At 36.7% G+C, this 15,057-nt stretch overlaps 1 protein-coding gene and 1 pseudogene across 1 annotated transcript in view; both read left to right on the forward strand.

Annotated features, from left to right (window-relative positions):
• The window catches only part of LOC113498525, a 29,783-nt gene extending 20,540 nt beyond the window's left edge, over positions 1-9,243 (forward strand). The window contains 6 exon segments of the mRNA XM_026878553.1: positions 5,187-5,286; positions 5,288-5,358; positions 6,482-6,614; positions 7,004-7,195; positions 7,662-7,800; positions 8,547-9,243. Coding sequence (XP_026734354.1) covers positions 5,187-5,286; positions 5,288-5,358; positions 6,482-6,614; positions 7,004-7,195; positions 7,662-7,800; positions 8,547-8,692 — 781 coding nt within the window. The 3' untranslated portion in view covers positions 8,693-9,243.
• A 737-nt stretch (positions 9,244-9,980) lies between these two features.
• Positions 9,981-10,946, forward strand: LOC113498532 (annotated as a pseudogene).
• Positions 10,947-15,057: the final 4,111 nt, after the last annotated feature.

Consider the following 15,057-nt stretch of genomic DNA (forward strand, 5'->3'; position numbering starts at 1 on the left):
TTGTTTTAGAAAGTGGTCGCGCGACTCTCGTGCTATATATTGAGAGGTAAAATAAACGCTATTAATGCTTAAATTGAGATTCCATTTTGATTTATTTGTTAATTAAATTACTTTCGACTTGTATCGTTGTGTCACCGGCTGGTTGTGTAATAGGGAATCAGATTGGTTCTGATTAATTTTAATAGATTTTTGTCTGTTTAATTATATTTTGATTAGTCTGGGATTGTGAGAATATTGTAAAATTACTTTATTTCTTTTTGCAGCTTTGCTTAACAAATTATGCATTTTATTTTATTTATCTATGGCAAGACCGAAAGATTCTTGTTTATATATCAATCAGATTTCGTATAGGCAATCCACATGTGCTAGGGACAATAGGGAATGTTGAGAAAATACACGAATCAAAGATTTAGTAAATTGAATAGCTTATATATAGCTTGCATGTAAGACCCTCTTTCATGAAAAAAATATGAACTGTTTAATATACTAAACTACATTTAGAAATAGGAAAAAAAAACAATAGTCAAAGATACAATCACTGGCAAAAATGCATTTCATAACCGTGCCAAGTTTACGATGCGCTAATGTGGACAAGCCCTAAGGCTGTCTTTTCTAATTGGTCTAGCATCAGTCTCTCATTTCCCATTACCCAACCGAAGAGACACGCCAACAGCTGATTAAGACGCGCTAGGAAGAGGAAGGTGTTACCTCACGCGGTAATGTTTCTAATGATATGCCTTAAAAGGAAATCGGTGATGAACACAATGCGTGCTAACGACAAGTTACTGTATAAGCAGGAAATGTGGGTTATGTGGTGTTACAACTGGAACGATCTGATTTAGAATGTACTGCTGAAGCTATAAAGAGATGCATAAATCAATAGGTTATTATGTAGAAAACCGATGAGTCGCATCCTATTCTATTACTACCGTTGTCTGTTAGTAGATTTAGATGACATAATGTGTGTGTAGATTGTATTGATTCAAATAGTTTTTTTGAGCTCTTTGACCAACATCTATTTAAATAAGGTCGAAAAAAATTTAAGGAAATCGACAATTTAAATATCTGGTAAATAACTTAATTTGAAAAACACGTCAAACTTAATATCAAATTTCTGAAATCAGTTTCCATAAGGTATTCTTAAGTTGTATAAAGGAATCGCTGCTCGACACATACCATATTATCTCTATTCCAAAAATAACCCAAAATTCTCACCAAAAATTCGATCATCTAAAACTAGTTTCTCTTTTACAAGCAACCTTCAATTACTATGGCCAATGAAATTCCAAGAACAATTCATAAAACAATTTACCGTGAGAACATCGTTCTGAGACAATAACCGATACTTAATAAAAAGTAACAGTTACTATAACTACGTGAGATATGAACACTTTGATTTTATTGAAATGTGGCGGGATTGTGTAATTGTGTTCATTGTTCGCTAGGCTAACCAGAGTGTTTTATACGAGTAATGGTGCTGGAGCCAGATTTTGTTTTTGCCGATCTAAGATTTCAGGGGTAGCCTGAGAATCTGGATCTACAATGATAACAAAACAACGAGACACTGGAGATTGTTCGATAATTTGGGTTTTGACTTTTGGTCCTTTTCTGGAACATAAGAAAATAGGAGAAGTAAAGCATTGAGTTTTCACATCCATGATAGGATACAATTTAGATTCCCTCTATTGGTAAAGCTAATATCTATTGACTGATGTAATACAAATAAACAGCGCAAAGATTTAAGTATGCAAACTGTAAGTAATTACAACAATCACTCATCCAATGAGACATTCCCATGCTAAGCTGATTCACGACGACCACTCAATTACGAGCACACACACGACACCCACTTAATGCATGTATCATATCACCGACATTATTACCTGTTATTACTTTAAACGCAGCGTTTATCACCTTGAATGGACTGCACAAAACACAACAACCAAGAACAATCCTTAACACAACCGGATAAAGTCTAAACTCAAACAACAGGATCCAAACTCCAGAAATCATAATTCAAATTTTATTAATCACAGATACAGGTGAACAGTTAAAAGAAGTAGTTAAAAATATTATTTAACGTGTGATGCAACAGTGAAAGCTGACTTTCGCGTACCGTGTGACACATTACGTCACGATGTTTATGTGAATTATTTTGTGTATGTATAGTGAAATCAGTCGGAAAACGCAAATCATTGAAATTGTTTGTCGAAACATGTTTATTATGTAAATGAAGATTCAATTTGCTTTTTTATGGGATTTTATGGATTTAGAAAAGAAGATCCAAACTACGATTGCTTAATAAATGGTGAACAGTAAGAGGTTTCATAAGAAGAGTCACTTAAAATCTTTGCATTCCTTTACCCCAGTTCTTCGGATCCTGGCACGATGGCTGGCACAACCCTCAGGCGGAAAAAGAGAATGCACATAGTCCATCACGAATACGACGAGGGGTGAGTTTGTCACCATTTATTGGACACCAACCTGTCCAGTAATAAGGGAAGACTTTATATAAATTGCATGAAAATATACCAAGGATCATGGAGGATAGGAATGATAAAGAGGTTGTGGTGACTTAACTAATAGCATGGCTTTCAGAATTACGTGTCATTCAGAATTAGACATCACATCAAGGAATTCTTATTTTTAAGTTTATACCTGAAAATTATTCGTTAAATTCGATATTCGGAGCCACTTGGAGTCAACGCATTAGAAATAATACTTGAAGTATTTTATTTCAACAAAACCCAAGAAGACTCTGAAACATATGGTTTTTAGCGATTCAGGAAAGAGCAAATGATAACAAAAGTGATGAGCACGAAGGTAGACAGATAATCATAGAGATCAGAGCGAGGAAAGATAAAGGGTTTCAAATTAATTAGTGAAGAAATGGACCCTGAGTTAAAGCAGAAATAATTCATGAAGGGATCAGTTGTTCTGTAAACCAATGCTATACGCCAAACGAACTCATAAGTAGAATTAGAAACGAAATGATTGAGGATTGGGCGCGCTGGAACGGAAACCAATGTAAAAGGAAATAAATAATCTTAACAAGTTCTCTTACCAGTGAGTGTATTTCCGGAAATCTAATAGAACATGTTATTGAATATACAATTAACATGTGTTCCTTTCCCCGAGATTGTAATGACATCTCTTAAGTACCTCACTAAGAGAATTCTAACAAAAAAGCTTTAAGTGGCAAAACGTTTACTGTAATTGAATATGTAATAACAGCTTAATATGAAAGCAAAAGAGGATTTAATTTAAATTGATAATTATTTATGTATTAGACTTTCAAGACTGACAATTACTATGATATCACCTAACACAGCTATTACCATCACGAATGTTATCTCAGAATCCATGGAGTTATAATAATGAAGGTGTGAGTGTATAACAGCCGCGCTCAACCGCTAACGAGCGAGTATCAATCCACATCAATGTCTCGCCCATTACCTTTAAACTTTCCACCATAAAAACCGACAAACTACCAAGAAAACCTTTCATTTAAATATCAGCTTTATACAACATATCATAAAGTATATCATCGAATAAGCCACACGTCTAAAGAAAAGTAAAAGATAGATTTATCGCATCTTACGTCGCATTGTTTGAATGGAAACATGGAAAGTCAACGATTTCCACTTTCCAAACCAGTTGGGATTTTAACCAATATGTGACGAACACGTTCACATGAACATCTGTTTACTCACCGACGTTTTGACATCATCCATTGTTTTACTGCTTGGCTAGTCTTGAATGATGTGCATTGGATAGTGAAATTCAAAACACCAGTACTTTAACATAATTATAAATGCGATGGTAAACAGCTTTCTGCTGAGCAGATAAATATAATCGTAAGGGTCTCTATAATTAAGCATCTTTACGAGTAGGTACTTCAAGGAAGTACGGAATGGTTCGGGAGAGTCCGCTCATTAATGCCTCTATTAGTATAAGTGTAACTAGTCCCTAATGCACTTTCTTGTTAGCTTACTCTTGGATTAATTTCTTCCTACCGACTGTGGACTTCCGTACTCTTACATTAAGCACTACTCAGAGGTGTAGGGACTACTGTCAATGTAGCTATTTGTCAGAAAAAAATAACTAATGAAACAATATAATTATTCTTATTCCAACTTGCTTCGGGATTTCATGTCCTTTAGGAAACCTACTAGCGTAGCATTGTTGACAATATTACTTTCAAACACTCTGATTTGACATTAACCTTGGCAATCCAAGTATTACATGGTCTCGGTACATTCGATTCAGTTTTACCTCTGTTGGCGTCCAACAATTAACTCGGTTGTACCGTTTCCTTGTTATAGGTCTATGACAAATGAATTTTCTGACATATGTCACTTTTTTCATTAGTATTGACTCGCAATTATGAACCTATTAAATTGTTACCAAACGCTAAACGAGATTTCATAACGAGTCATCATAATAAAGATACAGTAACATATACAGACAGATTTTCGTCTACCCATACTGAATTAATTTAGCCTCAAAGCAAAAATCTGTTGTGTTGACACGAAAATGACTAAACACAGACCCAAATCCCGTTACAGTGCCAACGGAACCTCAAAATAAATTAAAATAGTTCGTCGCCTCTCTTATGAAACTACATCCAGTAACAATGGTTTCCCATCCATTTCTCTGTTGAGTAACTTTTTACGCGCGCAGAGCGCTATTGTTTCAGATAGTTTATGATCACCAGACGTGGGAACCTTCAGATAATGCTAGGGTTAAGCTAGGGTTATGTGAATTTGTTTTGGAGAAAAGGTCGGTATAACTGTCTCGCCTGTTACGGAGGTTTGTGTAACCTGCTTTTCGGTTGATGGTTAAGTGATATGCTAATTTTTGCCTACTTGTTTTTATAGCCTAGATTAAAAATGCGTTTGGTGATAAGTTAAGAAAAAATATAAGGTTGAATTATTAGGTATTCTACAGAAGATTTTTTAAGGTTGAAGTCATGTTGGATATGTTTTACAATTTTGCTTTTAATTATAGCATTTATTAATAAATAATGAAATTATGCATGCTAGATTGAACAGAGAGGAGAGATTTTTAGCATTTTTGCGTCTAGACTTGAAATTAAGAAGTTGTCAAGAAAAGATTGTTTAAAGGGACTTCTAATGCTACATTTAACGTGGAAATCAGACATGTAATAGGTTGTCCACTTGCAGGCCGGTGGCGGGCGTGCTGATGAGCTACTCGCGCGGCTGCGCGGCGGTGCTGGGCCAGATGTGCGAGGAGCAGACCGGCAGCACGGACCCCGCCACGCCGCCGCTCACCCACCGACTCCGCCAGCGACGGGTACCACTCCGACAGCGATGACTCGCACCAACATCCCGACAGGTAACATCCAAAGACATTCTATTACCCGCTAGAAATGAAATAGGATGGACGTTATTACTTTTACATCATTTTTTAAGCTAGCTGAAGTCTACTTTTCCTAGCTGGCTAACCTGAGAAGAAACGTCGTAACAAACTCAGGGGTTATCGCCTCTTTTAAATTTAAATTTTTTTTAAATTAAAAATTAATTTAAACAAACCAGTGCCTTTTCCAATTATGTGATCCACGAATGCTTGTTATGAGTCTGGTGCACGTGATTTGAATGTTTTTGAATTTCCCTTGAGACAAGAATTCAATTCCTTACAGCAGGAATCGTTTTTTATAATTTTTTATAATAATACAAATGCAATATACAAATGTTAAAGTAATCTCAATATTCTAGTTTACAATGATTAGGTAAGATTGCACAACATCGCCTGTCGGTCGGTGCTTGGAAGACGTTATTTATTAATACTTTCTACTAAGTAGAATGTAAAATATTTCCATAAATAACTCTTAATAAACGATTGCAATTATTAAACAGTTCGATGCCGAAATTAACGTAATTTTGCAGTTATGTGAAAACTGTTACGTGTTTATTAGTAAACAATGTTAATTTTGTTGTCAACACAGTGCAGTTTTGCATAAAACATACATTCCCGATACTCCGAATTATAGCAAGTTAGGTTGTTTCTGATTTACTTTTGGGTTACAAGAGCGCTTATTGAGACCAGTCTGCACCAGCAAGTTATTATCAAGAGTCATCGTTCGTCATTTGTTCTTTTGTATTTAAAGTTTTTGTAATAAACGAACCCGCTGTTTGTATGTAATTCTTTTATTAGGCTGTAGCTCATGAACTGTGATTGATAAACAGTTGAATTGATGTCTTTCCTCCGATAACGATAAATAATGGAAACAAAATTGAGGTTTAGTAACGATTGTGGCATGGTGTTGTTGCAACATTGATTAATTCAGCTTATTCGTACGGCACTCTAGTTTTGGCGAGTCTGACTCACACTCGACAAGATTTATTATTGATCTTGTTCCCAGTTTTCTGTAGCTTTTCCTTACTCCACTAACGTGCCTAGTCTCATCAGATTCGAAAGGCTTTCACCTCACCTTACCGCATTGTCGGGTCATTCGCAGGAGTAAGTTGGTGTCGCAGTACGCGGCGGTGTGGGCGCGCGCCGCGGACGAGGTGCTGCCGGCGCTGGCGGCACTGGAGCCGCTCCGACACACACCGCATCTCAAGTATAAGATCGTCTTCTCTGTGGTAGTTGTAAGTATTACTTAACCTGACACACACTTCTGATTGGAAACAAAGGCAAATTCTGAACTTCTACTTTTCAATCATAATTATTACACAAGGATTGCTTTTAATTTCATTAGGTTTTGAACCTGTGGAAACTATTTCTGTTAAAGTTAAATTTTTCCTACGCCCTTTGCAAAAACTTATCTAATTCTCCTAACATAACTGAACGACCAGTTAAGTTTAGTTTTCAGAGGGCGTACTTTCAAATATAGTTTTAAAGACAGCTTTAGGTTAGACTGTTTTTTAGGTACAACACAGGATACTCAAAATAGAAAAAATATTTAAATTTTCCAAATTACTTTAAAAAAATAATTGAATACCTGTATTAAACGAATCCAATTATTCCAATTTGACAGCTAGCATTCCGCGCCGTCATCAGTCTCCGTGACCGGCGCCTGAACGAGGTGAAGTCTCTCCTCGGGCTGGACCCGGAGACCAGCTCCAGCGACCCGCACGTGGCGCGCCTGCTGAGCGCCGCCACGCGGGTGCTGCACACCACCGCGCATAACTTCCCACTCGGGGAAGCTGAGAGGACTGTCATCAATCAGGTGGGTGGAGGAAATGTTTATATTTGCTTGTAAATTAACGTTGTGTTGGGCATCCAAATAATGGTTGCAGTTTTGAGAATTTTTTTGCCAGTTATAGATGCAACTTTTAAATGTTTAACGTTAACGCATCTTATAGTTGGTCTAATCTTTGATAATTTTGTATGGTTGTCACTCTGTAAATCAAAAAATTAATGCGAAAGCGATTATACATAAGCGAAATGATAATACAAGACAAGGATTGCTTACTTGCCATTATTTGCAATTTATTTTGATATTTATTTGATTATATTTATATAGTTTACTCCACTGTTTATATATTTTCTAGTCCGCTACTATAAGCATACATGAGCATGCTGTTACATCCATATACATACCGTTTATGGTATATCCAACCTGTATGTTTATCCAACTTCTTATTTATAACCTTCGTATAAGCAATAGTACTTCAATATTCTGGTCCGCTCAGGTGGTGAGCACGCTGCGCGAGTACCCGTGCCTGGCGTCGTGCGGCGCGCTGCACGCGCTCGCAGCAGCCGCTTGCCGCGCGGCCTGGGCGCTCAGCCTGCACTCCCCGCCCATGAGGATCGACACCGACTTCACACCTGGTAACATGCACATGCCTATATCTTAAACGACCATGTTACTTTGACAGTCCTGCATTTTCCATTTGCAAAACAACATTCAAAATTTACTGGGTTATGATGTAACCGAGTGGCTTCATCTTGAAAAAGACTGTGGATACACAACACAAAATACAACTAAATTCTTCTTGCTTATCCTCTTCCTTAACCAGACTTTTTTATTTATTTAAATTTGTTTTCTGACTTGAATACGGCATGGCTAGTTTCAACTACATTCGTGTTGTCCTTAATAATCTTAGCCTTCTTGGACACGATAAGGTACTTTTTCCAGCTGATAGCGTTCGTTATCGGTACAATATTTACTTTATCATCAATAAGGTGACTCGTGTGACGAAAACAATTGATGAATCAATATTTTGGTATGTTTTACACTAAACGGATATTAATTGAGGAAGTATGATATACAACAAATTGACTTTTAAAACATTTAACTTTATAACAAACTTTTCATGTCTAAGTTATATCAAAAATGAAAACTTATGTCTTCATTTCGCTTCTCAAAATTATTACACCTATTTTCTGAATATACTGAATGGAGCTCTATGCACATTTACTGTTTTACAAATAAAGGAAATAATCGTAGGATCTTTAGTAATATTTTGTCAGTTAGTCATGCAGGAAAATGAGAAAAAGAAAATTTCAGACAATCCTATTTACCAAGGCCAAACATCTCTTGACCTCCTCTATAACAATTTTCCTCCATATTCCAGTGGTAATGAACCCAGAGAAGCACGTGCGCTTCTCTCCCGAGGGTCGCGACGGGAGAGACCGGCGCTCTGACCTCATCAAGTCGTTTGTATGGCCGGCGCTCATGGACGGCGGCCGGTGTGTCTTCAGGGCAGTCGTGCTCACATGAGGACCAACGGATTACGGATACTGCACGTAGTAGTAACATAGAACGTATAAGGTGACGTGAAACTGCTGATGTATACGGAGACAAGGGGGCAACCAGTACTAGAACAAAAAAACTGGATGCCGTGAGAAAGAGGGGCAGCACCAGGCGTAACACGCCATCCCTCTTACACAACTGCAATTTTCGTGTCTTAAAAGTGGTAACATCCATAGTAGATTACGGTAGAGGAAAGAGAGATGGAGTATTGTATTATGGGTAACGTCATCGCACTTCTACTATGAGAATAATATTCTAGCTCGTAATCGTGCTAGCATACTTGTTACCGTTATCAACATACAAGAATTTGAATTGTATAAAGCTAAAAATACTAATTAAATTCTGTGAGAAGAAAAGTAAATAATGACATTGTATCGAATTTACTGATTCTAAACTAAATTACATTAGAATTAAAAATGTGGAAATTCAAGGCAAACGAATGCGCAAATCATATTAAGCAATTAAAGTAATTTGATACTTATCCTAATGGGCACAAAGTATTTATTTGAAGGTTAATTGACGTGACTATTCACAATGGTGAATGATGTAGAGTGCAGTGTATAGATAGCCAGTATTTATTATTAATGTAGCGTCTTGTTATTTATTTGTGAAAACACAAGGCTATTGAAAAAGGGCAAGTAACGAAGTATGAATTACCATTTTTCCGATTATTTATTGACAAATAAACGTAATAATGGATGATTCATATGATTCGTCAGACAAGTATTGAATGATAAGAAACGATTGTGAGTCAATTCCTCTGGCTGATGCGCTATTGTTTTAAGTTTTCTTCAGCTATCTTGGAGGAGTACTATCATGATTGGAAGGGGCAGGAGTGATGCATCAGGCCTTATTTATTGTAAATGTCATCTAACATTAGTATATCATGATTGAAATCAGACTACGTCACCTGTGAGCTCTCCACGCTTTGAAAGCAGTATCCTTGTATGTTTATATGTATTGATGAAGTTCTGACGTTTATGCTGTATGTCACATTGCGCGTCATTTTTGTATCTTTAGAACGAATTTTCTCGATCTAACTCTTGTACAAATGTCTCTAAACTTTTATAAGCCTAGTATTATCTAATAATAAAATAGTTATTAATAAATATTTATTATGTAACATTAACATCGACCAATAAATAGTTTTAGAAAACCCAAGTTGTTTTTCTGTGCACGCTACATGAGTCACGAACCTATCAGCTTGATAAGATACGGAGACTGGTGCTTGATATAAAATGCACAAACACTTTTGTACTTCAGTATTGTGTGATATTCAGCGCAAGAATGTATTCCGGATCTGGACATCCTTACTACGGACCTTACGGGCCCCCGCCCCCCGGGGGCTGGCCTCCACCGCCCCCCGGCAGTCAGCCAGCGACGTATCCCCCGCCATCAGAGTACGGCCAACCACCTTACCCTTACTACGTTCCTGGAACAGTGATGATCCCAGTGCCTATCCCCCCGATGCAACCACCAACAGACACCCAACCACCAACATTTGTGACCAACTACATTTACCACGGCGACACCACAGTCACAGCCCACGATAATGGAGTAACAGTAGTGGAATCTTCTGGAGAGTTCGACTGGGTGCCTACACCTCTACAATGGCAAATTCTTTGGCGGGAAGAGCAGTCGTGGGAGGACATGAAGGTTGGGACGGGAGCCCTCTGTGGGTGATCAGGGCGTGGCATAACGGAGATTTGATGCCAGGAAAGTTGTCTGTAAGGCATTGTGCGGCTTCAGTAGTGTACGACGGGAAGGAGGTTTCTGTGCAGAACATTGAGGTGTTGTGTGCGCGGCCGGAGAACCTGCGCTGGGTGCCGGCATCCAACGGGAGCGCGCCTCCCGGGGCGATCCCTGGAGGGAGAACAAGTTCGGGAGAGACTCTGTATATCGGCAGAGCGAGATACCAGCTGTCCGTGACCCCGGGAAGGTGCACCCGAGCCACCACTCCTGCTACATCGGTTTCGCTGGATCCGAAGTGGCGATCAAAATGTATGACGTGCTGTGCAGGGTCAGCTGAGGTGTGGACTTTGATCGTGATCGATAACGGAAATTATGGACTGCGAATGTATTACATGTGATAAGTTATAAGTGTCTTATTTATCGCCAACTACAAAAGTTTTGGCATTCCAAGATTTGTTGGATGCAAAATTGGTGAGATAAGGAAAATAGTTGTATCAATTGTGTGTCATAAATATCTAAGACTGTTCAGGTTTTCTGAGAAGTGATAGCTAATAATATAAATTGATAATAAATATTTTTCATAGAATATTGCGTTTTCTTTGTGTTAAAGTTGGTGGTCGATATCTTATCAATAGTGTTAAGAGATTAGGTGACATGTGTAATGATAGATAGTCAGTACGGATAGTAAATACGCTATAATTATTTTTTTACATTCCTAATAGTGTTGTGCTTAAATCACAATGGATTTTACTCAGATTTGAAGTTGATAATACCAAACTATCTTTAGCTAAAATACATAGATATAAATACATCATTTTTGCTTAAAATAAATACTCCTTTTATATTATCAAAGTCTGACAACCAGTCTAACCAAGGGGTATTGTGTAGCCCAGGTATTGTCTCCTCTCCCTCCTCAACCCAGGTGGGTTGAGGAGGTCAGACACGCAGTCGCTCCTTGTAATAGACTGGTACTCAGCTGAAACCGGTTGGACTGGTAGCCGAACCCAACATAGTTGGGAAAAGGCTAGGCCGATGATGATTTTATGAAGGGCTGCATTCTACAGTAGAATAACTTAAAGTAATAAATGATTTATGAATGTTGTTATTTAGTTTATACTTATTGAATATGTTCCTAATTGCAGGGAAATCGAAATTTCTATGACCAGATAAGCAGTTTTGATAATTTATTTTATCGGTACATATAGTTTTAGGATGAATGTGAAACGTTATTTAGGAGGTTACCGTTCTATGATTCTCTCTCTTATGTTTGAAAAGTGATCTGAAAGATGATCTGCGATGCAGAATCATTTATGCAGCGGATCCGTTTTGCAAATTCATTTTTCATTTATCAGACAGGGTTATCTTGAAAAAATATTATTTTGAGCTTCGTTGTAGACATTTTTTCTCTGGAATTTACTGTCACTAACTAAAATACAAGTTATGCTTTTTCCACTTAGAGGAATTTATTTTTGTATATTCTGTGTGACTTTGGTACTTCCGGAGATTACGGTTGAATAAAAGGCAATAATTAATTGTATCTGAATATTTGGCTAAACCCCATTTGCCCTCGGAGTCACCTTACGAAAACTCTCACACTCACTTCCAGAGGTTAAATAGCACCATATACATATGAGACCACAATATGTATACCTTAGTCAATCGTACAATTATAATTCACACTCACTTCAACCTCTACTGCTATTGATTTAAAGCTCAAAATTGCTACTCTTAACTGCATTAGTATTGTACACCTGCAGATGAGATGCTACATTAATTTGCTTAAAGTAGAGTCTCTATTAATTGGTGTTAGAGTTTATAATTGCTTGTCTGAAGGGAATTAATAATTTTGTGATCTTGAATGGGAGTCAATTGATGAGGTGATGTCATTTCGCCTGATGGTCACTGACTGCGTCGGTTTTATTTTGGTAGATTAATAATAGTGATCAAAGATATTGTTTTTATTCGTTACATAGCTCTGATGATATCAACCTTTGATAAAACTGTTGCAGAACTAGTAAAACAAAGTCTTCATTTTCACACTTGTTTCAGCAGTTTTTGAGCACTGCACACATTGGTTTTATAAAGATGCATAAAAATAATTAAAACATTTTTTAATTGTGTTGCTGGTTGATTAGCAAATATTTTTTTGCCAATATGTAATTCTTACGTTTCAGTACCCGAAGGATAAAAACGGAACCCTATTACTAAGGCTCGATGTCCGTCCTTCAGTCTGTCATCATGCTGCACGAGTGATAGATACATAGTTGAAATTTTCAAAAATAACGTATTGCCTTTTCCTATAAAAACAAATAATAAAAATGAAAATATAGAATAAGGATTATTATCAGGATATTTTTGTTGCAAATGTAATTGTTAATTAAATAATGCCTTAAAGCGGGTGTAAACAGCTCCATTGCTAAGCCAAAGTGCTAAGGGGCTAACCAGGCTCCTAGCGAATAGATTTCCTTTTTTTAGAAAGGAGCTCTCTTCAGATCCCGATGCCAATTTAACCCCCACCTTGCAAGTCCTGCAACTGACTCGACCTACTGCTGCCCAATTAAATTAATTGTGTCCAGAGTATTTACTCTGTGTCATTGTAATTTGTACCGCTTGACGACATTGTCGTACGGCCCCATGCGACACTGTGGATTCTCTTTTGTTTTTTCGTTTGAGAGTGTGGTGTTAGTAAAGTGGAGTTTATTGTGAGGTTTAGTGATTGCAAAGGTACGTCTTAGCGTTTTTACAAGCTTTTATTGAGTGTGACCTGTCCCGATGTCTGTCTGTCTGTCTATCGGTCTGAAGTTAAATCTTGTTTAAGTTGAATTTGATCTACTTCCCGGTTTCCGATTGAGCTGTAATTTTGACAGCATATGTATATTTTGTGACAATGACGTGACATGGAGCTAATCTAAATGCTTGTTTTTATAAGTATTCAATAAATATTTTCAACAGACAACACTACATATTAGTGACTGATCACACGGCTCACAGTTATTCCGATGACGTCACTGGTGTACGCTATTAGTACTTAGATCACGTAGATCGTATATTATGTTGTATTTGCTTTGTGAATCTACAATTATTATGTGGTTACTCATTACTTCAAGTTGATTATTTTTTAATTATTGCACACCTTTAAATCTATATCTTCTATATCTATACTTATAATAAATCTGTAGAGAGGTCAATTCTGTACATAAAATATATTTAAAAAATAACTATCAAGGGGTGGTTAGGGATCGCTACTGATGCCAAAAATGCAATCAGTAAAATTTTTGTCTGTCTGTCTGTCTGTCTGTCTGTCTGTCTGTCTGTCTGTATATTCGTTATAGAAACAAAAACTACTCGACGGATTTTAACGAAATTTGGCACAATTATTCTTCATACTCTTGGCAGGTTATAGTATACTTTTCATTACGCTACGACCAATAGGAGCAGAGCAGTGAAGGGAAATATTGGGAAAACGGGGTAAGTTACTCCATTTTTTAAGCTTCCGTCACGTGTGCAGGCTTATAGGTTAAAGCTACATAGAAATCATGTATGACGGAATATTCTCCCTAAAATTATATAAAAAATATTCCTCGACAGCATGTCTAACTTTTATGGTTGACTCCAATAACACGTGAAACTCCCGATAGCTTAGCATTCGGAGATTTCTGATTGTATTTGTCTACTCTAACGTTTACAACACTATCACTCATCCCCAATTAAAAAAGTTAACATTATTACCTATTCATAAAAAAAGAATCATGTAAATCGGTGTAGAAACACCAAAGTTATACATGAAATAATAAGAAATCGCGCGTGAATACAGGAGTCATGCTATAAGGATTATTTTTGTGTATCGGTTGCCGCGCTCGACGCGCGTCGTGGCGGGAGGTATAAAAAGGCGGGGGGTCCGCCGCTCGAGCGTCATACAATATTTGGCTGTTGATGCGAATAGACGTTCAGACTGTTCGACCTTATTGACGATCAATAATTGTTATTTGCAAACCGTGCTTATCAGCACGACTTTTAGTCTTTGAATAGTTTATTTTAGAATTGTTTGTTGTTAGTTTATATAATAGGTATTAGATTAATAGTATTAGTAGTAGGTACACCTATTAGTTATTTTGGTAGTGTTTAATTGTATTAATAGTTTATTTTCGTAATTGGTAGTGTTTAATTATATTAATAGTTTATTTTCGTAATTTTTATATTATTTATTTTGGTAGTGTTTAATTGTATTAATAGTTTATTTTCGTAATTTGGTAGTGTTTAATTAAATTAATAGTTTATTTTCGTAATTGGTAGTGTTTTTAAATTAATAGTTTATTTTCGTAATTGGTAGTGTTTAATTATATTAATAGTTTATTTTCGTTATTATTATATTAGTTATTTTGGTAGTGTTTAATTGTATTAATAGTTTATTTTCGTAATTGGTAGTGTTTTACTATATTAATAGTTTATTTTCGTAATTATTACATAATAACTATATATAATTGGTAAGTGTAAGGTAGCTTCAGTTACCGTCGATTAAAAATACACATGCCACCTAAAAAACGACCATCTTTATCTCGAAATTCGAGAGATGCTAAAAGGATGAGAAATGCGCGTTCTCAAGAATCGGCAGAGGAAAGAGCACATCGGTTTAAACTCTA

This window comes from Trichoplusia ni, chromosome 1 (assembly GCF_003590095.1).
Source record: "Trichoplusia ni isolate ovarian cell line Hi5 chromosome 1, tn1, whole genome shotgun sequence".
NCBI classification, from domain to species: domain Eukaryota; kingdom Metazoa; phylum Arthropoda; class Insecta; order Lepidoptera; family Noctuidae; genus Trichoplusia; species Trichoplusia ni.